Genomic DNA, 23,335 nt, shown 5'->3' on the forward strand with positions numbered 1-23,335 from the left:
TGACGGACACAATAACGATGTTGAACATGTGGAGGTCTATACATTGTACCCAAAGAGTCCATTGCTGCTTTTATCCCGGCTCCTCGGTCTGAAATAATGCATAGTCGTTCCCTGGTGACAACATGTAAACGTAAATTTTTAAGGAAAAAAGCCCAAGACTCAGTGTCTTCTCCTTGAACGAGGGCAAACGCAACAGGAAGAATATTGCGGTTTCCATCTTGGACCACAGCCAATAATAAAACTTGCTTGTATTTCCCATACAAGAAAGTACCATCAATTTGGACAATTGGTTTACAGTACTTGACTGCATTAATACACTGAGGGTAAGTCCAAAAGACTCGGTAAAATTGGCAGCGATCGCGAACCATTCGATCATTCACGTAATGATGTTGAGTTTCGAACTCAACAATTGTCCCGGGATTAAGTCTTTGCACAACATGAAACCAACTGGGCAGCTCGTTGTAAGAGGAATCTCATTCGCCATGAAGTTTGCAAATGGCATTCTGTTTTGCCAACCACGCTTTTTTATATGAGACAGTGTACCCATATTGTGACTGTATAGTAGAAATCAACACTGCAACAGCTATATGAGAGCTTTGCTTCACAATGGGCATGATTGCTTGACAAATAATGTTGGAGTCCAAGTTGGGATGATCCTGGTTTATACCTGTTGCACAACATGTATGAGGACCGTTGTATCTGGTTAGTTCCCATAAGTTGTTCTTCCTCTTCCTCTTTGATACACGGACCATCCATTGACATCCGTTGTGACGTTGGACGCAGTAGCAGACATATTTCTCCGTGTTAGATCGATCAACTCGGGACTGAACTGAGTTACGAATATTGTAACTCTTTATTGCCATCATTGCTTCCTCCTTCGATGCGAACTCCATTCCAATATGTAAATTACCGTCATTGACTGATGATTGAAGTCCATAGTTGCCAACATCAGGAAGATCTGGAAATTCAGGCTCATACATTGCATCATAATCAGCCTCATACATATGTGCAGGAAGTTCGGCTGGTGTTGTATTTATCGGAACGTCATCCTCGTCATCATCAGAATGTACGTTAAACTGTGGTGAGTCAGGTTCAACGAATAATCCCGTTTCAGCACCATCTGCACCTGGCTCCCGAAGAGGTTCTTCTGGTGGAGATGAGGGTTCCTCGATAATCCAATATTGAGGTCAAATAAGTTCCCGCTTGCGTGTCCTCCCTTGAACTTGAGGCCATTGTATCATGTGGGATGTGAATAGACTGTCGTCTCGTTGGCATTTCCATATGTAAGTCAAAATCATTGGCAGATGAATGTCTGCCCCTTGAAGTAGAAGAGATGTTGCCATATGGATTATTGGTGAAGCCACGTGGGTTGAGATCATAAGCAGTTGCAGATGAATGCCTTCCTATTGAACTTGATGGCATGGTATATGGCGTTGGATCCGCCATTAATGATGTGAAATCATTACAGATAAGTTGTCGGGCTATCAACTTGATCAGTTTGATATGCAATGCCAAAGTGAGAGGAATATGAGAGACCACGAGTTACACGAACCTCAATAAAAGTGGCATACATTTCAATAAGAGATTGTGAACTCCCCATATGAGCATCAACCATCATAGAAACATCATCATCGTTTGAAAGCTGAAATGATGTATACGTGAGCGGAAAAAGTTTAGTAGGAAATCTGTATTGAAGTGAAGATAGTCTTCTCTGGCCTGCTACACGAATCTTTAACGAAATTTTGTGATTAACTCCTCAATTGTGATGTTTCTCTTCAAGGTTAAGGGGATATAATGATCTGACTCAAAAACAACCCCCTTCAGCTTCCTTAATTTCTCCATCATACAAAACAACAGCAGAAAGACGACTCATTTCAGAGAATTAAGAATTTAGAGTTTGGGAATTTGAGAATTTGAAAGATTGTGAACTGAAGTTTGTTTTGAAAGTTTATAATACGTTGATATAATAGTGTCTATAATCGGTTCACTATTCACATGAAGGCGCGTTCCCGGGGCGCGCCTTCCATTATTTCGTCAGAGAATATTATCATTGCCCTATTATGTCATTCATGTCCCTCGGGGACACTAGATATCAGTACCTATTATTTCACTATTCACATGAAGGCGCGTTCCCGGGGGCGCGCCTTCCATTATTTCGTCAGAGAATATTATCATTGCCCTATTATGTCACTCATGTCCCTCGGGGACACTAGATATATCAGTACCTATTATTTCACTATTCACATGAAGGCGCGTTCCCGGGGGCGCGCCTTCCATATTTCGTCAGAGAATATTATCATTGCCTATTATGTCACTCATGTCCCTCGGGGACACTAGATATATCAGTACCTATATTTCACTATTCATATGAAGGCGCGTTCCCGGGGCGCGCCTTCCATTATTTCGTCAGAGAATATTATCATTGCCCTATTATGTCACTCATGTCCCTCGGGGACACTAGATATATCAGTACCTATTATTCACTATTCACATGAAGGCGCGTTCCCGGGGCGCGCCTTCCATTATTTCGTCAGAGAATATGTTATCATTGCCCTATTATGTCACTCATGTCCCTCGGGGAATAACTTAAATTTAACTTCTTTTGAAAGTTCAACAAGTTAAGAATAACTTAAATTAAAACGTTATGTGAAGTTTGAATAAATTAGATAAAATGTTATGGATAAATTGAATAAATGTGAAGTGATAAGTTGATTGTGACATTGAAATTGTATGGAATGAGCATTGAAATGTGACATTGAATAAATTGCCAATTCACCCCCTCTTGGTTGATTCCGTCGATCGATGAACTCAACATAAGTTGATTTTAATGTATACGTTTTAATATATGTTAATGATAAAATCATATGTATGGATAAATTTAATTTCAATTTAAGTATTGTGAACTATAATTGGAATATAACTTTTTTCGAATACAATTGGAATATTAAGTTGAAATTTAATGTTAAATTTCGAATACTATAATTATATTTTAAATTTAAATTTGAATATATTATTTTTATTTTTATTTTAAATTTCGAATAATAAATTTGTATTTTAAAAACATTTATCAAACATTTAATGTTAAATGTGAATAAAAATAACATTAAAAAATATGTATGTAACAACCATGAAACATTTAAATAACATAACCAAATTACATAAAATTCTGAAATTTAATTATTTAAATAACATTAAATATAACTGGATCACCGATGTCGTCTTCTCGAATGAGTTCCACATGGCGGTGGTTGCCTATTTCGTGGAGGATTTCTTCGTGGAACTTGTTCTTCAGTCTCCTCATCTTCACTATCATCATCAGCAGCATTTTCTTCATTTGGTGTAGATGACGCTGAAGGGGCTGAAGGGCCTGTATAAAATAACGACCCTGGAGGAGTGCTAGTAACAATCCCACCGCTCCCGGGAACTGTGGAAACTGTGGAAACATTGGCATCGATGTATGTGATCCAGATGAAGATTGAGGTGTCTGCGGAGAAGCACCACCAGCCAAATAAGATGCATATGAAGCATATGCTGGTCATTAAACATAGTCGTATATGCACCTCCATATGGTATAAAACCCTGCGGGCTAGGCATGTAACCTGGCGGGCTAGGCATGTAACCTGGCGGGCTAGGAATGTAACCCTGCGGGCTCGGAATGTAACCCTGCGGAGATGGCATATAAACTGGTGGGCTTGGCATATGAAGTGGAGGGCTGGGCATTACCCCTGCGGCATCGACGAATAAGGATGTTGTGGTGGGAATGATGCAGAACCGGTAGCGCCTTCTCTCCGTCCACGCGTCGGGGGACGATGATATGAGACGGTTGACGTTCTTTCTCGGCGCCTAGGAATGTTAACCCCTCGTGCTTCCGCCGAAAGTAGAAACGGCTTCCCATTTTCATTAAACAGTCCATATAGTTATCGTAACCATATGACCAGTTTCGCGTAATATGTCGAGGGCCAACAGTGTATATCGGTTCTCCCAAAGCGCAATCCAATCCTGTGTCTCACCACCCAGTTAACATCTTTCTTTCCCGTCTATCTATGTTATGCACGTCGTCTAAATTTCTAGGCTCCAGGAATATATTGCGTACAAACCATACGACGGAGGCACGCGATCAACTGGATGCCACTCAATAATAGCATAACATATAAGAGGTATAACCGATATCCATACCTCTAATGACCCATAAGGTGGGGTGGGATGCAAGCTTTCACTTCATCGCTCGCATAAGGTATCCACTGAAACTGAAATATAAATATACAATTCAAATAAATAAATATTCTAATTATCTAATATTTTAATTAAAAATTAATAATTAACAAATTTAAAAACATACCTCAGACCCAGCTTTCGTATCAATAAGTAAACGAATTTCCTCTAACCCAGAGGTATACTTTTATGGTCCTTTCTTTTCATCGACCACCTATGAAATATAATATAAACTAAATATCACCTATTTAATTGAAAATATTTAAATCAAATTTAGTTCGAAAATCACCTCAACAATAAGGGGAATACGTATGGTTCATTCACGATCGGGCATAAGAAGGCATGCGGAACCACGCCCATGATTGTAGAAGTAGAAGACCACCGATAGCAGTTTTCTTATAATTCGTCGCCCGACACATTTCTCTAAAGAGAAATGCCAAAACTGTAGCACCCCAACTATATCTTCCAGCTTCATCAAAATCGATCAGATGCCGCAACCACATAATACACCTGGTTGCGAGATTTGTCGGGCATCAATATTCCTCAATTATCGTAGAATATATGCCCGAGCACATGCCTTTGCTTGATCCTCTGAAGCATTTTCATTTAAAACCTCAAAATTAGCTTTCAACCAAGATAAAGCTATTCTACCTCCATTAAACTCTGGCGGAGCAGCTCCAAGATAATCAATGCACATTGATTGCCAATCCCATCCGCCATACCACACATCATATTTCCGTCGACGGGAAGCCCCAGATGCATAGAGACATCCTCCAATGTAATTGTTGCCTCTCCACATGGAGGTGAAAAGTGTGTGTCTCGGGCCTCCACCTCTCAATCAGTGCAGAAATTAGGACAGATTCGAGTTTGCAACCGCCTATAATTTTGCAATATACCGAACCCAGCAGAAGCTAAATATGGCAAAATACGTTCCGGTGTCGGTATACGTGGATTTTTAATAAAAGTTTCTAAATACGATCAGCATCCTAAATAATATATATTATAAAAGTAAAAATTAATATAAATTCATAATAACTTTAAAATAAAAATAAATTTAAATTTAACATTAATTATAAAAATATGACCATATCGCTAAAATGTCTGGAGATATGATCAATATCCAATCGCAACAGCATTTCGTTTTCCATTACTGTAGACAAACAATATAATTAGCAAAAAAAATTAATTCTAAATAAATAATAATTATATAAATATTATTTTAATAAAAAAATAATTTACATAAATATTAATATAAAAACTAATAACTATTTAAAAAAATACTAACATAAAAATAAATTTCTTACCACTAATAACATTTAAAACTCAAATAGTTGGAGAATTTGAGTTATATAAGAGAGGAGAAGATGATTTTGGTGTGAAGAATGAGTGAGGGTTGAGGGGGTTTATATAGGGGAGGAGGAGGGGTAGTTAGGAAAAACGGATGGGGGCATTTATGACATTTAATGGAAGGCGCGTCCCCGGGGATCCGCCTTCCACACGTGTCTGCTGATATGGCAAAGGCGCGTCCCCGGGGATGCGCCTTTCACACGTGGCATCCAACTCAGCGAAAACACGGGTAAAGCGCGTCCCCGGGGACGCGCCTTTGCCAACTCAGCAGAAAGGGTGCTAGTTTTGGAAATATTGGTCGAACGGTGTTAGAAAAGTAAAATTAAAAACAAACGGTGTCAGTTATGTAATTTAGCCTTAATTTATGAGATAAGAGAGAAAGAGATGAGAACGTGGGGGGTTGGGACCCATCCTCAAATTTATAGAGCCACAACACCGCCCATGCTCACATCACGCTGTCTTTTACCAAAGCTAAACCCCATCCACACATATATGAATGCACCAAATGTTGTGAAAAATATGTAATATTAATGAATAAAGCACAAATATGTAAACATTTACCCCTTTTATAAAAAAAGGTAAGTTGTTTCTTATATTTTTATTTTATTCATTTTCAATTTTTTATTCACTATTTTAAGGAAAATATACACACATGAATATAGTGAACTCTTTTCAATTAGAGTTCTTTTAAATTTATAATGTTTTCATAGTTAAATCAAAATATAAATTTATTAAGTTGGATTTTCATATAAAGCAAAATTGAGTGATCATGGATATGATGGTCTAACCCTAACCCACAACACCTTTGACCACAACAGGCCTCAGATCTAAACCCATAAACTACCCCCCCCCTCTCTCTCTGCCATTGTTGGCTACTCTCGTACCCTTTCTCTTCCAAACCCTTAACCAAAACTTATCTTCTTTACAAGACAAGCTGACCACTTCCATGAACTACCTATGAACTCACATGAAAACCAGTACAGAGAAGATAGATGGATAGCCTGATTCAGCTTAAATTTTGGTGGTCGATGCTTCAAATCTCTTCTCTTTCCCTCTTTTGGTGAAACCTGTAGCTGTTCAAAGTACCCAGCAAACGGTAAAGAGTAAACCCCAAAGTTCTAACCCTGTAAGTGAAGGGAACAAGAATAGAAACCCTACAGTTCTTTTTTTTCTTTTGATCCATCGAAATTCAGCTGGTTCTTGTACGTGTTAGCAAGTTGTTGATGAACAGGTTTGAACTTTGAAGGGAAGAACAGAAATGGATCCGATAACAGCTCATGGCCGCCATCTTCCTTCTTTCCTCGCTAGAGATCTTCATCTAAACCCGCACCATCAGTTCCATCATCACCACCAACAGCAACAGAATTCCGAAGACGAACAAAACCGTGGCCAGAAACGAGATCGAGAAGAAACAGCTACCGCTGAAACAACCGACACGGGTGGAGACAAGGTGTTGGCCGTTTCCGAAGCTGAAAACGCAAGAAGACCACGAGGCAGGCCCGCCGGTTCCAAGAACAAGCCTAAGCCGCCAATAATCATAACCCGGGATAGCGCCAATGCTCTCCGGTCCCACGTTATGGAAGTCGCCACCGGCTGTGATATTATGGAGAGCGTTTCGACTTTCGCCAGGCGGAAACAAAGAGGGGTTTGCATTTTGAGTGGGAGCGGAACCGTAACGAATGTAAACTTGAAGCAACCTGGAGCTCCGGGTGCAGTGGTAAATTTACATGGAAGATTCGAAATTTTATCACTTTCTGGGTCGTTTTTACCTCCTCCGGCACCAGCGGCTGCATCAGGATTGGCCATATATTTAGCAGGTGGTCAAGGTCAAGTAGTCGGAGGGACCGCGATGGGTCCACTCGTTGCTTCGGGTCCGGTGGTGATTATGGCAGCTTCTTTCGGTAATGCGGCGTATGAAAGACTTCCATTGGAGGAAGAAGAACAGCCAGTGGAGCCTCCAATTCCTGGAAGTGGAACCTTAGGGTCATCGGGAAGCATGGCTTCCCAACAACAACAGCCGCAACTACTGCAAGATCCCAATGGATCTTTTGCTCAAGGATTGCCACCAAATCTTCTAAATTCAGTCCAAATGCCAGCTGATGCCTACTGGGGCACAGGTCACACCCCTTATTAACAAAAAAACACAGAAAATTTCTTCTTTCTCCGCTTTGTTTGTTTTTTTATCACTCTTTTATAAAATAGTTGATGTTTAAGTGAAGTATTAAAGATTTTGATCGCCATGGCTTTAATTTGAAGTAGTTTGAAGAAGAATGTACAAATTTCCTGGATTATCTCTCCCTTCCAGTTGAATTTTTATAAAGGTAGAAGCATGGCAGTCATTTCTCTCACTCTTTCTTGTCTCAGAAATTTGTTTTAAAAGTAATGAGTTGGAAGAAAGGCAAAGGAGATGGGAGGTTATGGGCTTAGGGTTTTGGTGTCTTTTTTTGTTTCTTGCTTTGATAATGGTTGGTTTCATAATGGAATAAGCTTGTCCGGTTACACGTGCGCTGGTGCGTATGATAAAGAAGGAAGCTCCTTTTCGAGGTAACCATTTCCTTGTATAATTTCCATGTAAAAAAGCCAAGCCAACAACATGAGTAAAGAAGCATGCAGGACAAATTGAGTCTGCTCCTCATGCGTTAAAGTTTCATCTTTCTCAACAACAAAAAAATGTCACTGCCCACTATACTTGTAAAGTGGCATGGACTGAATCAATTACAGCAGGTGAGTTCATGTTTGTTTCTACTTGTTATAATAGAATAATAAACTAACAGTTTGCTTTTATTCTTGATTCAGTACTCTTCTTTGTATATAAAGTTTTATATCCTCCTTGGTTGTTTGTATAGATTAGAGTTACCATTTATTATCTTTTAATTAACAAATTTCTGCGTTCATCAATATCAGATGCGTGCGCTTAATTAATGTTAGTTTCTGTGGCGGATCCATTCATGACTCAAGGTGGACACGTCTGTACCCTCAAAATTATTTCTAGATCCGCCACCGGTTTCTATAATTTTAGCTCATTAATCCTTAGTTGTACATGCACATGCATGCAAACTCACTTTTAGGTGGTTCTGATAGGGATAAGATAAACCCTAAATTTCCTTCGTCTTTCAATCTTTGTAGCTCTTTTCTTTCTTTTTTTCGTTGTTACTTTCATTCAAACTGTTGCATGTATAAACCTCACTTTCTATATCTTCTTTTCTTCGAAATGGAATATACAAATTCATCTAAAACAAAAACCCAATCGGCGAATCACAATCCTCGTTTCGAGTGGGTGATTTTTCCTTATGTATATATCTTCCATGTCACTGTTATAATATTTTCTTCGAACGATAACATAAGCCTAGTTAAAAATCCTTTTCATAACTTGATTAAATTAGGGTTAATCAAAACAACCAAAAGGAAAAAAAGTACCCAGACCTATTTATTACACTGTAGTAAAGGTTCAAACTTAAAAGAAACATAATCCGGCGGAATACTACCATACAAGAGCTAAACGAAATCAAACATAAATAGCCACATAAACCCTCAAAAAGAGAGGTGCAAGATGGTCATGAAAAACATGATAAAATGAAGTTTTATTTGGTTGCACTAATAGTTCCAAGGCTTCATCTTGACTAATCAGGATCAATCCGCGTTTCATACATGGTTTTGGTGGGTGAGGATCCCAGTAGAGTTTTTTTACAAACACAAATACTCAAGCTCGAGATATTACTTAAGTGATATTAAATTGCTTACTGCTTAAATCAACCATTTTTGGTAATAAATCAAATTCTTTGACATAAGACAGAAAGAAAGAAGACCAAGAGAGCATCAGCACTGAAGTTCAGCTAGAAAGGAGCAGCATAGGATGGGGAATATAGGGGTCCAAGAGGGGCGGAGCCAGGATTGAATTACGAGGGTAAGTTGTTTAATTTGAAATAAACGAACCATAAAATTTAAATAAGTTATGAGTTAATTTCACTAATTTTAAAATTAAAGGGTTCTAAAATGTAACTAAACCAAAAAAAATTAAAACTCAAATATCATTTTAAAACTAAAAGGGTCTTAAAATATAATTAAACCAGTGAGTTTGGGAGGGTCAATGACTTAATTATAATGATTTAAAAAATATTAGGGACCTAAAACTAATTAAACTATCAAAGTTGAGAGGGACAATTACCTAAAACATTATTATTTCTACTTAAAACATCAATGTTTTTTAACATTTCCGGTAAAGTGCCCAACAATAACAAAACCGATAGAAAAAATAACAAAACCGGTAAAACGCCAAATAATAACAAAACTGATAGAAATAATAATGTTTGGTAATTTTTTACCGGTTTTTTTTATTTAATAATAATAAAACCTATAACGCCTTTTTTTAATCGCATATTAAGACGGCCGCACGTAATAATTTCTCCCTAAAAGTGCAATTTTAGTCTTAAGGGGATACCAAGGTTGACCTCCATTGAATGTGGGTGATTTGAGCGTGGAACTTGGGGGGACAGATGGGGCTTGAGTGAATTCATCTTCTCCCCCATTCCCCTAACTCATATTTGTCTCCCCCTAAAACTAGAGCATTGGGTGAGAGGGATCAAACTTGAAGAATTTAATGCAAAGCTCTTGCCTCTGATTGACTGCCTCTTTCAACAGCGAAGAGCCTAAGCCCATGTGCCTTAACACAGCCCTTGCACAACTTGGGTTTTTTTTAGGCCAGTTTTCAGGTTGCCATTTGGAACACTTTTTTTTATTAATTCGGGGGAGCACAAGGTAGTTCAAAAATAAATATCAATCATTTGATATTAAACGTTTGTATCCCTGATATTTTTAGTGTTCGAATCCGTGACCCTAAGGAATAACATCAATTCTTTTACCATTAAGATCGGTCGGTTGATGCCAATTCGGAACACTTACCTCGTCGAAAAGGGTAGAATTTTGGTAATTTTGTCAAACAAATTGGGCGGTAAAAATATAGTTTAGAGGAGAGAAGGATGTAGAGGTGAAGTATTAGTGTTTATTGCCCATTGTCTAATGTCTAATGGTTTAAACATAAATTAATTTCGTTAAATAAAATAAAATTATAAATACGATAAAATTCTTTCACCAAATATTTAACTTTATTATATTATCAAAACTTGAATCAATTGTACTTTAAGCTCGAAGATCTAATTTAATTAAAATAATCTTATTCAAATTTTGATCGGAACACTATAATTTTTAAGTGAAAGATCTGGTTCATGTAATTTTCGAGCCTACCATGAATGTCATGCAACCAAAATGGTGACCCTAGGGTTCACATCGTGGGCAGTCGAATGATAAAAAAAATATGTATGTTATCCTATTTTACGTAGGTTAAAATTTTAATATTTATCTAAACATAGCATGCTCTATTTAATAAAAACAAATGCTGTTATGTTTCTCTTAACTGGTCGTTTTGCTTTGTTGATGATGCGGACTCAATTACAGTGTTCAAAGTTGATTAGATAAGCAGTAGCATGAAATAGCAAGGTGAAGTGTGTTGGCTCTGCTCCTACCCAAATGAAACCCAAAAATGGGGCTCAGTAATCACCAGGGAAACGAAGATTTAGAGCCATATAGGATAATTATTCAGTACAAAATTATTCCAAACCTAAAGAAGCACCTCCCCCCTTGACCATTAACTTTTCTTCCCGTGACTTGTACAATTAATATACCCATATATGTTGCTGGTTCCCTCTCACCGTTGATTCTGGGTATCAGAGGACTTGTTTTGTAGCTGAGCCAACAGTGTTTGGTTTTCCTGGTGAAGGAGCAGAGCTTTCTCTCTCAGCCTCTCGTTGGCTTCCATGATGAATTGATTCTCCATATATAGCTTCAAGTTCTTCATTTGGATATATGTTTCAACACCCACCACCATCTTCTTTGTCCCTGCGGCTGCTCCCTTCCTTAACCTTCTCAACCTGTACCAGTAAACCTCCTTATTAGAAACCAGACGGAGACACAACAACGACAAAAACACCAAGGAAAACTTAAGTTTAACCTGTCGAGTCTTGGAACACGAACGATATGTCGTTGCTTGGAAAGACGTCCAGAAGAGTTAACCCACATGATCTTGTTTTATGAAAAGAAAAGAAAAAGTGAACTGGAAGAGATGATTGTTGTGTGCAGCAACACAAGCGTTATATAGCTGGGAAATTGCGTTTGTATCTGAAAACAAAATGAAAAAGGAAAGAGAGAGAAGGGAGGGCTTTTGATGGTAATGATGGCACAAGGACTCATGATTACTGGGAGCAGCAATAGAAGAAAACAAGGAAAATACAAATAAAATAAAAAAAATAAAGGGAGTTTCTTTCTTTCTTCTTCTATGTTTATGGAATGGATGTACGATACTAATAAATTCTTGTTTTATGAAAAGAAAAGAAAAAGTGAACTGGAAGAGATGATTGTTGTGTGCAGCAACACAAGCGTTATATAGCTGGGAAATTGCGTTTGTATCTGAAAACAAAATGAAAAAGGAAAGAGAGAGAAGGGAGGGCTTTTGATGGTAATGATGGCACAAGGACTCATGATTACTTGGGAGCAGCAATAGAAGAAAACAAGGAAAATACAAAATAAAATAAAATAAAATAAAATAAAAGGGAGTTTCTTTCTTTCTTCTTCTATGTTTATGGAATGGATGTACGATTACTAATAAATATGATCGAGTGTGTGAAAGACTCAAGGCAGAGGGTGTCGGGCACACAGAAAATGACTATTCCTTCTTCTTCTTCCATTTCCATCCTTTTTTTAATTTATTTAGGAAACGTTCTCTTTGGCCTCCATGGATACCCACGTTTCGATACTTCCATGTATTCAAGCGATTTGGTGCAACTTGTTGATGCCATCATTGCTGTAGGAAAAGATGCGTTGAAGATGATTCATTCTCTTTCGCTCTTAAAATATTCGACTTAATCCAGGGTTCATATTATGTAGCTTGTCAAAGTTTTGATCGTAAATAGACAACAAGTATGACCCGATTACCCCACCGATGTGATGTTTGTCATTAGGACGACGTAGGAATTTGAATTAGAGGAATGAACATAGAAAATCATATTAAAAAAATTAGTTGACCCTTATTCACATATATATATATATATATATATATGTAATGGGGTAAGGGAATGTAAGTTAGTAGGCTATCCCTAACGCCAGGTTGAGAATAACTTCCGTGAGAGACCTCCAAATTATGAAATACCCTCTATATTAAAATTTTAGATAGTATGAGATTATAAAATCGGATGTAAAAATAAATAATTTATATAAAATACAAAAGAATGTTTAAAATATAAAAGAATGTAAAACTATGTTTAAGATTTTTAATGAAAATCATAATAATGAAGGGGGGGGGGCAACAAATCCTTAAGTACAACCTAAACAATAAGATTTTTAATTAGCAAGTTCGTTATGGGTGTTGACTCGCAGATTTAAAGAAATCCTTTACGTGTCGGACTGGCTCAGCTTCAGACAAATCCAACTGCTTTTCGTGCCATTATTGTGTTTAATCATTTTGTCAACACATAATATTGCCAATGTTTACGCGTGTGTATATTATATATTTGTGTTTTAATTAGCCAAACAGTTGGATTAGTTAAGAGCAAAGTAGCTTTTAATTTCATTATAATGAACATGGAAATTCACATGTAGAAGAGTGAAAGACAAAACGAGTGGAAATTTACTGTGTTGTGTTCCTATATTGTTATCTAAACTTGAAAAGACTTTTGCTTAAAAGATATATATAATAATGGTGTGATGTTTTAATAACCAATGTATGATATTTAATAAAATTATCATTTTGATTGATTATTATTACATTAATATTATGTTTGTTTATTCAAATAATACATAATCATATGATACTTTGAGAGGGGTTGTCTTAGTCAATGTTAGGTTCCTTATTTGTCCATTTCCTTTCATGTAATTTAATAATTTGTTAGATTCTCGGAAATTATATCGTTAAAATATTAATTATATAAAAATTGATGTAAAATAATTTAAACTTTACATTGATATATGTGGGTCATGAAATGGGCACGTTGGGATTGGTGTTCTTTGTAGATATTTTACCCTGAAAACGAAAATCAACATTTTTATAATAGTAAATATTAATCATGTAAAAAATTATGACAAATGGGCTGCTTAATTTCTCAATGCATATCCAAAGAAAATAGGAATTGATAAATAGAAATAGAAAATAAGAAAAAAAATATTAATCATGTTGTTTTGAATATGATGGTAGAGGAAATTGATGGGAATTAGGACCATTACACCAAGCTACCCTGCCTTTCACTCATTTCTTGAATCACTTACTATTTAGCTTGTTTGGACTTCTAGTATTATCTTTATATATATGGAAATTAGAATCATTTATATTTAGTGTAATTTTTTTTTAATTTTATATAATTTTAGAATCATTGGATGAACGAAAATAGACGATTGAGATTGTATTTTTATTTTTTATGTAAATATTTTTTCATTCTCTACCGCTAATATCAATTGTCTATTTCTATTCATCCAATGATATTAAAAAAAGTATGAAACTATAAAATTTTACACGGCCTGAATGGATCTGTTATATACTAATGTTATATATATATAAGAAAACTATTGTCTTTAGTAATAATCTTTTTCATGAACTAAACGTAAGGTTATATGGTAACAGTAGTCAGGAATTAAATCAACCTCTAGTTGCCATTTCAAAACGATGTAATTGCCGTATATTTGGTATCTTTTGTATTGGAATTTAGAATGTAAGAGGCACCGAATGTTCATAGTTGGCGTTCTATAACTGTTATTATTATTTTTAGGGTATTTGGTGACTAGTAATGGAGAAGCTTAGGCCGTTGGCTGGACCAATTGAAATAGGGATGGCAAAGATAAAGGGGGAAGAAATCATTCAAGGTAAGAAAAATAAAACGAGTAATGAGAGCGATGATGGACGGGTTCACATGCAGCCATTGATAACGACAAGTGATCAACGGTGGAGGCTGCTGCTGTGCTGCTATTTTTCACCACCCTCCTTCGAACGTCAACCATAAACCATGTGGTCCAAATCACCATCCTCCCATGCCTGTCCTCTCTAAATTTCAAACTAGAAATCTATCAACATTTCTGACTCTTTCGTCACTGAATGCAGCTGTCCCTATGATTTTTCTTCCTTTTTATCATCATTAAACCTAAAAATGTGCAATTATAGCTCCCTTGGATATTCACATTTATGTATCACTTTCATTTTAGTCTACATACATCCTTCTTTTGATGATCAGAGCCCCGACCTTCAAGCTCAGCAGTAAAACCCAAAGCATTCATGGGTAGAGCCATAAATCGATCGGATTGATTGAACCGGTTCGGACAAACCGATTCCATATGAGTGGAAAAACTAAAATATGAAAACTTTGTAGGCACGGAGGCCTGGCATGAGATCAGGCATATGAAAGCTCCTTCGGTGATGATAATACTGAACTCCTAAACTCATGTATACGTATTAAACCTTTAATAAATTATTAGAGATTGAAGTGATCAATATACGCAGTTTTGAAATACATATTTACTTAAAACACTAAGCATTAAATAATGTACAGTAAAATGAATGGCATACGGACTGGAAAATGAAAAGGAGGTGAAAATGTTCAATATGAACATGGTTTCATACCCATATAGGCATGCTGCTACCCGAGGGAATCTTCACATGCAGTTTCGTGACGTCGTCTTCGTCGTTGTCCATTAGATCATTATGCTTTTGATCTATATTAGTCTGGTTGCTTCCCTCTGTCTCTGCATCTGACATTAACCCAGACTTTGCAACTATTTTGTAATTATCATCCTCGCTGTCGGCACAATCTTCAGTATCCGAGTCAGAAATAGCAGCAACCACGAATTTCTCCTTTAAATCAGGAGCAACAATCCCAATCATCTCAGTCAATGCTTGACGTTCATCATTACGCCTAGGAGCAACACCCTCAGAAAATGTACTCTGACTCTCAGCTACCAGACCATTAGAACCACACAAAGCCATGTCACAATCCTTATCATTGTCTCTAATTTTAGGTGATTCATTCTTTCCATTGTCAGCTGTCCTGATAGTGTCTCCAGCTTCTGTCTTTAGATATTTTAGTCTCGTGAGTTCTATTCGACTGAGAATGTACAAAAGTATCTCGGCAAGTTGTTTGGATCCGTTCATCACTTTCATGTGCATTAGTTTCATACTCAAACTGCATTGTATCTCCACCTAGAGTTTCACACCTGTTCAGATCAATATTTGGTTCAACCTCGATTCCCAAGCTTTCAGTTTCGAGAACCCGTTCAGTTCCAATGGTATCTCCTTCTAGAATAGGTGTTGTACAAACACCATCAATGTCAGAGCCAAAGACACCTTTAACAGAACGATAAGCACTTGTAAATTCTACCTCCTGTGTGTTTTCACCAACATCTTGACTTCTCATACCACAGTCATGCTTCTCAGTAACACTGGCTTCATCACTAGAACCGTTAACTTTCTGAGCTGAAGCAGTGTAGCCTCCCCTAGTGGTACTATTCTCATGATGGCCAGTAGTAGCGTTTTCTCTAACTATGGTTCCATTTACGTTCTGATTCAGTGATACATTAAGGTCAATATCAATTGATGTATTCTCATAATTGTCCTCATCTTCCAGAGTTCTTTGCATTGCCTTCAGTTGTTCCTGCTGCTTTGCAAACAGAACGGAGATTTCCTCAGTTGTAGAATAAAATGCTCGTAGCTGTGTTTCTCTGCAAAGCAGCCACATTAACATCACCATGCTTAATTGAGAAAATTCATAAGTATGGGGCGGCAGCCACTGCTAACACCAGAGGCCCCAATATAGAGAAGGATAGAACCTTGCTCAGCAAAATGCATACACCAACGCCGCAAAAAATAAAACAAGCTATTGTCATAGAAGTCATACCGAAGCATAATTCTTTCCCTGGCACCTTTTAGCCTCCTTCTCTCGTAATCAAGATCACGCATTGCTGCATTTATTTCAAGCTCAAGGGCAGAAACTTTAGCCCATGCTTCTTCTCTGGCCGCCTGCTACCAACCGCAAAGGAAACTTCAACTTAACAATAGACTAATATCATAAAGATGAAGAACAGAGGTTTGTCGTACCCTGAGTGAAACTAGATAGGATTAAACAAATCAATTGTAGTGTGTTCAGATAAATAATTTTAATAATAAAAAATCATTTTCCTTTTTATGCCTTCAAAAGCTGCTGGCATAATCCAGATTGGCATGCAGATTAATGAAACTAATAGCAAGTTATCGAAAAAATTAGTAAATAATTGAAATCTTGTACAACAGAGAAATAGTGCAAACAATATAAAATCCATAGTAAAGAACAAAGAAAAGTTTAAATTTATACCTTCTCAGTCTCAAGTTCTTTCCTCAATCCTTTCATTTCATGTTCATGTTCTTCCACTTTCTGCTCAAATGCACATTAAATGTCAAATTCAGAATATATTTGTACATGCTTGTATATATAAGAAGGTACAAAAAAAAAGTGTACTTTTCTTGTATTTCCGGAGGCCTTCTGTTCTTCACAAACTTGGCTTTCCAGTTGGCGAACTTTATTCCTCAGAATTAACCAATTTCTGTCTCGTGTCTTCCTGCAGAAGACAGGAATCATATGTTTAGCAGAGTTCAGATAGAATACTGGAATCATGTGTTTAACTTCAAAATCAGACGGCCTTGCAGACATTACCAGCTTGGCCACCAGATCTTCCACTTGTGCTGAGCTCTGTCTCAGTGATTCCTAAGATTGGAGATGCATAACAGTTTTCTCAATTCTTTAGAAATAATTTGCGCGTGAAGGATATCTAAGCAAGCACAAGAAGAAAATTATGCACACCTCAAGCTTATTCGTTATTTCTTTTTGCTCTGTTTCTCGTTTTAAATAAACATCTGATAGTCGTTGCAGTTCCTCTAGAGCCTCAAGCTGAGCTCTTTGCACTGCTGCCTTTAAATCAGCAGAAGCCTTTTCTTGTTCTTCTCGCCTTTGGTCTCGGTCCTCGTCTATCTGAACCTTAAGTTCAGCTATAGATGCCTTCAGACTAAAAGTATGAAACTAGGAAATTATATCTACAAATCTTTTTGGTACCAAAAATTGGCAAAATCTAATAAAGCCATCATTTCTTACCTCTTAATTCTTTCATTTGCTTCACTACATGACTGCATGGAAGCACTAAGTCTTTCATTCAGGTCTTCTATAGCATGCTTTTGTTCAGCTGATATCCTATTGACTTCTACAAGCTCTTTTTGCTTAACATCCGACAGAATTTGGAATTCATTGAGCTGATCAATGTATGACTTTGCAACTGATTCTTTTATCTCTTTGATTGCCTGCAGAAATAGATCTGAATCACAAGAGGTACTAGCTAAAAGCAAGAAAAGTGACATATGCTTCAATGAATAGCATAAAATTAGAAAGAAGTCGATAAAATATCATTAACACCGTGTTGCACATTACTTTTTTCTTCAGAGGTCACAACCGGATGAACTGATTTGTAGCAACCAACTGATTATTAACGACAATTAAATGTACGCATAACCAAAGTTAGCAATAACAATGTGAAATCAAAGTGGAATTCATCAACAGGAATTAACTCATTAACAGAAACCATAGTATCCAGCAACACATACACTTTTGGCTAAACCAGTAGAAAGTTGCCAACAATTAGAAAATTTCTCACAAAACCAACTCAATGAACCTAAACAGACATAAATTAGAAAAAAGTTCATATCCATCAGAAGAGCATACATTTTCATGACGCTCAATAGTTGTGCGATTCTCATTACGTAATGCATCTATTGTAAGCACTTGATCTTCCAATTGCTTTCTGAGTTCCTGCATTCAACAACTCACAGTATTATTTATCGTGTGACACAACTTAATTGTTTGAGCAGACAAAAACCGACGAATCCGAAATCAGATACCCTGTTTGACCGCTGAAGACTCCGAAAATCATCAAGAGATATAGGACCCTCAGGAGCACCAATGAAAATGAGTCTAAATCAAGCCATTAATTTGTTATCAACATTACTAGACTTACAGATTTAAGCATACACCTGTTAATTTTTTTATTATCGTTTGAAAATTGAAAACAGTCATGACAATTATTCCTCGGTGAAGTTTATATCAATTTTATGGAAAATTTAAAGAAAATAAAGAGCTAATGAAAATAAAATGGAAGTCAAAACACAAAAGGAAATAACTTTGAGTGAATATACCTGCTTTTCTTTTTGAGGATGCACCTTCTGCTGCACGAACAGAGCTAAGAACTTCTCGATATACAAATGCAAAAGCATGCTCTGTAACCAGGAAGATAATTACTGACTTTGAAATGCATTGCAAGCTTCAAATCCCATTTGAAATGAAATAAACAAAGAACAATCACATTCTAGTTATGTGACCTAAGAGAAAACCTCATGAACAATAGAGGTATTAGTGTTACCATGTTGTGGAGGAGCAGAAAATGAAATGATGTCTCCATGTTGCATTTTAAATTCAGGACTATTCTTTCTCAACCTCTCCCAGTTAAGATATGTCCCATTTGTGCTACAAAAAGAAGTACAAAGCAATCAGAATTTAGAAATACTGTAAACCCGAAAAAAGAAATCATAAACAGTCGTATTAACCTCGTATCTTTCAAGAAAACAGATGTAAAACAATTGGACGGCTGCTGTGTATCTTCATTGGTCACTCTCTTCCTATATATCTTGCAATGTACCGCGCTCACTGAATTCGATTCAATTCGAAAACTTGTTTCCTTTACTAATCGACCAATGCAATGCTCATCCGCAGTCAAAAGCATATTCATACCCTAGAGGAAAATGACCTCATTAGCCTTTCACTTAAATTGCATATTGCAATTTCCACCCTGATCGTTTCTTTCGATCTTTTTTCTTTCCCTTATTCCTTAAGCAATTTTACATTTATGTTCAATCAGTCAGACAATGCAAATCATATGATGCAAATAAAAGTTGAAAATATACAAAAAAAAAAACGGAACGAGAAGGTGTAGGGTTTAAAAAGGAGGGGAAAACCTGCTGGCGTTTGCGGGCAGTGTTGGATATAGCGGTGAGAACGCCCCAAACGTTCGGATCGTTGGTCGGGAGAGTCTGAGAGGAGATGTTGCCCGCGGCTGAGACGATGAACTGTTTGGGACTCAACGGCACCTTAGAAGGCGGAGAGGTGCCGTTTTTCTTGGGTTGTGACGGCGGCGAGTGGGACACAATGTCCTTGGGTTTTGGACTGGGCTTTGAAGAAATTGGAGTCTGTGGTTTTTCTCCTTCGTTTGTGGCCATTGATGAGAGCAGACTCTGGGTGAGTGAGGGAAGTACGCAGAACAGGAAAATGGCGGGGATTTTGATGCCCTAACTGACTTCTTTGATACACGGGATTAGTCTGATTATTTGAGAATCATCTTAATTTTAACCAATAATGTACTCCCACGTGGACAATAAATTCGTCATAGCGATGATTAGCAGCCAAAAGGTAACGGTAGTTCATAGTTGGACTTGCAAGTCGGAGGTCTCGTGTCAAAGGTTACGGTCCTAGAGGCTTAAGAGTAACCATTGTTTTGGGTTAATTTGTTGTCGATTCTCAAATTATGATTTAAATTTTAAATAGTCTTGAAATTTTAAAATATTTTAATTAAATCCTTAAAGTATGGAAATTATTTTTTTAATAATATGAAATGATTATGAGATAATATATGTTTAAAATCTTTTTAAAATTATTGACAATACACATCTCAATAACTCAAAACTCAAGCTTAATCCTCTATAAAGTACAATATTCCATTTTATAGAGTTGACATTAACTTTTTTTAATAACCAACTAGTGTTGGTACAAGTGATTGTGATTAAAAAAATTGAGTTTGTAAGGAAAATTTGAATTATACCATCATCATTCTTGGTGTGTAATCTACAAATTCTTATATAATTTCAATTGGATCTTAGGTATGCATAACACTGGACTGGAACCATGAACTTTTGTTTACCAAAAAAAATTAACTTGTTTTTATATACATAACATATTAGATTAAAAAAAATCATATATATAGTTGGGTAAAAAATTACTGTGCGTATAATTATATAAAACTACCTAGAAGATTTTTCATTTGAAATCAATTGGCAAACAAAAAAGGAAAGAGCTTGGGCTCATGACTTTTTATCAACACAGATATTCGAGAGGGAACAGGACCACTCGCAACTCCCCCATTTGCATCCACAAGTACAAGCACTTTCCTCATCCACGTCACACTTCCCAACCATTTTTCTTATATAAGATTTTCATTTCACGATAAATAAATAAATTACCCAGAAAACAAAAAGAAATAGTCGTTCAACAAAGACACTCTAATCAAAATAATGTCTCACAAGGAAAAGAAGAGAACAAATTAACACAGATGGCCATAACTACGAATCAGGACAAGAAAACTGAAGAGACGACCGTGGCAAAGACTGTGAAAACAATACTGACGGAAAGAGGAGCTGTAGTCACGTGACCGGCACCTTTATTTGATGTGCTGTTCTCCGACGATCCAGCTGGCGCATCGGCCGGAGATCCGGCGGGTGTGTCGCTTGGTGGAGCCGGTGGTGACGCGGCAAGCGGTGACGGAGCCTCAGACGATGGAGATGGACTTGGTGTCGGTGAAGGCGATGAAACTGGCTCAGGGGCGGGTGCCGGAGAGGGTGACTTACCGAATAACTCAGTTGGAAGCAAAACGTTGTCGACGGTGAAAATGACGACCGGCGGTGAGTCAAACACCGCTTCGGCCACTCTGGATGGATCAACCCCTGTATGTAGCGTGACGTCGTCTCCGGCGTTGGTAACCGTCAGTTCGAACTTCCCAGCGCCGTTAGTCGCCATTGTGGTGATGGGGTTTTTCGTGGTCTTCAAAGTGCCCTTGGGTTTGTAATCCGGCGTGGCGTGATATTCCAGAAGCGAAACTTGTTCGGCATTGGTGAGCTTGCTCAGATCAGGGACACCTTCAGCTTTGAAAGCTTCATCGGACGGCGCGAAAACGGTCAACCCTTTATCAATCGCAGACTCGTAAGTCTTGAGCACGCCACTACTGGCAAGCAAACTAGCAAAAGTCTTGCAGCCGGCTTTCTCAAGCAAACCGGTAATGTTGACACCAGAACCCGACGGGGCCGGAGCCGATAAGATCCCCGGAGCAATAATCGGAGCACTGATCTCAAGGATAGAGATATTATAAGGAATCTGCTTAACAGACTTGGTGTAAGAGGAGTCGAGTTTGGAGCCGGGAATGGCGGAGCCGAAACCAACTTTACCACCCTGGAGATCGGTAATGTTGACGAACCCAAGGTTTCCGGGGGCATTTCCCGTGGTTTGATAAAGCGTGGTAGTGAGGGTAGTGCCTTTAGAGATTTTGTGGAGCTTTGGCGGGTCGTAGTAATCTAGAAGAACGTGGAGGCTAAGGATGCTTTTGATGACAGACAAGGGGTGTTTGGCTGTGAGGGCCGACATAGCTCCATTGTTGAGGACAAGACAAGTGATTGTCTCTCTGGTGTTGATTTCATCGGCGAGTTTTGTTTGGGAGAGGAAACTATTGTACGAGGAGTAATCTGGGAAACCTTCGAGAATGGCTGTTATATTGTGGGCATTGATTGAAACAGCAACTAAAGACAGAATGAAGAGGGTAAAGTTAAGCAGACAAAAAGCGGCGGCCATTGCTGAACTTTGAGGAGAGATGAGTAGCAGAGCTTAGTCAGTGAAGTGAGCTAAAAAGGAAGGACTTGGGAAGGGTAGGGTTTTAATCAGGGTTAGAAATTAACTATGGTTTAGGAATGGAAAAAAGGATGGGACCACGTGGGATGCGTCAAGCATGCTCAGGCCATAGCTGGAAGGTAAAATATAAAAGGATTCTGTTACTTGAATCGACGATGATGGACTTGGCTTTTTAGTTTTTACCATTATTGAAGCTATCATCCGTTTTTGCCTATGATTTGTGAAACGAGATTTTCTGTAACTGTTATACGCTTAAATCTCACGTCTCTTGGGTTGGCTTTCGTCTTTGTTACTCGGCATTAAATAATGAATTTACATTTGAATAATGTAAGTTAAGCAAGTGTATTTCTTTGAATAATTGACACAAATAACTTTGAGGGTTCACCCTAAAGCATCTCCTTCCATAAAGCTACTTGACCACTTCCCACAGTCCACATCCCCGTCGGTCTCATATTGTCGAGTGGCTTTTTACCAATAAAACATTTTTTTGTCAAAATAAAAGCCATTAGTCATTATTTACAAATATATATATATATATATGGTATCAGTCAAATTGGATTGAAATAAAAGAAAATTGTCAAAAAATAACCAAACATGTGTATCGAGGACACGTAATTACACAAGTACTAGAACAAACATAAATTAAGTTGAACGATAATGATGCGTGTGTATTAACATTATGTTTAATCATTAAGGAGCATATATGTGCATCGTCGTCACTGTCTGATCGACTCATGCTTATGCTTGTACAATTATATGTCTTTGACATGCACCGCACCCATTTATTTCTTTTAGATAAAATCCATATAATTTTATTTTTCTTGCAAAATACATCTTCTGCCACATCAGTATAAGACGTTTCCTGCGAAACGTGCATTTGTATGTATGGTAGAAAAAGATGTTAGATCAGTAAATAATGATAATATATTTTACTTTAGTAAATAATTATCGTGTGAATTTTGGGTAAAATTACCTTCTCAAGCTTCTATTTGTGCTATTTAACATTT

General features: G+C 37.3%; 3 protein-coding genes and 1 pseudogene across 4 annotated transcripts; 1 reads left to right on the forward strand and 3 right to left on the reverse strand.

Annotated features, from left to right (window-relative positions):
* Window positions 1–6,362: 6,362 nt before the first annotated feature.
* On the forward strand, window positions 6,363–8,280 carry LOC120132915 (AT-hook motif nuclear-localized protein 22-like). The gene has a single exon (XM_039149598.1). It carries the CDS (start codon window positions 6,818–6,820, stop codon window positions 7,691–7,693), a length of 876 nt encoding a protein of 291 aa, XP_039005529.1. The 5' UTR covers window positions 6,363–6,817; the 3' UTR covers window positions 7,694–8,280.
* A 465-nt stretch (window positions 8,281–8,745) lies between these two features.
* LOC120132862 (protein LITTLE ZIPPER 1-like) lies at window positions 8,746–11,823 on the reverse strand. Of its 2 annotated transcripts, XR_005517048.1 has the most exons (3): window positions 11,564–11,823; window positions 11,238–11,483; window positions 8,746–8,755 (listed from the first exon to the last, which is right to left on the reverse strand). XR_005517048.1 is itself a non-coding variant. In XM_039149554.1 (2 exons), the coding sequence occupies exons 1-2, from the start codon at window positions 11,629–11,631 to the stop codon at window positions 11,261–11,263; spliced, it is 291 nt and encodes a 96-aa protein (XP_039005485.1). In that variant the 5' UTR covers window positions 11,632–11,823; the 3' UTR covers window positions 10,975–11,260. The 2 variants fall into 2 exon arrangements, 1 of the variants encoding a protein (XP_039005485.1); XM_039149554.1 differs by lacking the exon at window positions 8,746–8,755 and having other exon boundaries at window positions 10,975–11,483.
* Window positions 11,824–15,037: 3,214 nt separating this feature from the next.
* Window positions 15,038–19,969, reverse strand: LOC120132958 (annotated as a pseudogene).
* A 1,001-nt stretch (window positions 19,970–20,970) lies between these two features.
* LOC120132974 (fasciclin-like arabinogalactan protein 8) lies at window positions 20,971–22,302 on the reverse strand. Its single transcript, XM_039149641.1, has one exon. It carries the CDS (start codon window positions 22,269–22,271, stop codon window positions 21,000–21,002), a length of 1,272 nt encoding a protein of 423 aa, XP_039005572.1. The 5' UTR covers window positions 22,272–22,302; the 3' UTR covers window positions 20,971–20,999.
* Window positions 22,303–23,335: the final 1,033 nt, after the last annotated feature.

Source organism: Hibiscus syriacus, unplaced genomic scaffold (assembly GCF_006381635.1).
Source record: "Hibiscus syriacus cultivar Baekdansim isolate YM2019G1 unplaced genomic scaffold, ASM638163v2 tig00110570_pilon, whole genome shotgun sequence".
NCBI lineage: Eukaryota > Viridiplantae > Streptophyta > Magnoliopsida > Malvales > Malvaceae > Hibiscus > Hibiscus syriacus.

Bases quoted from the DNA above. Each gene is read 5' to 3' on its own strand.
- LOC120132862 (XM_039149554.1), bottom strand. From the start codon at position 11,631: ATGTGGGTTAACTCTTCTGGACGTCTTTCCAAGCAACGACATATCGTT. The intron at 11,484-11,563 runs GTTAAACTTAAG...TTACTGGTACAG, and splicing joins CGTGTTCCAAGACTCGACAG to GTTGAGAAGGTTAAGGAAGG.
- LOC120132974 (XM_039149641.1), bottom strand. From the start codon at position 22,271: ATGGCCGCCGCTTTTTGTCTGCTTAACTTTACCCTCTTCATTCTGTCT.
- LOC120132915 (XM_039149598.1), top strand. From the start codon at position 6,818: ATGGATCCGATAACAGCTCATGGCCGCCATCTTCCTTCTTTCCTCGCT.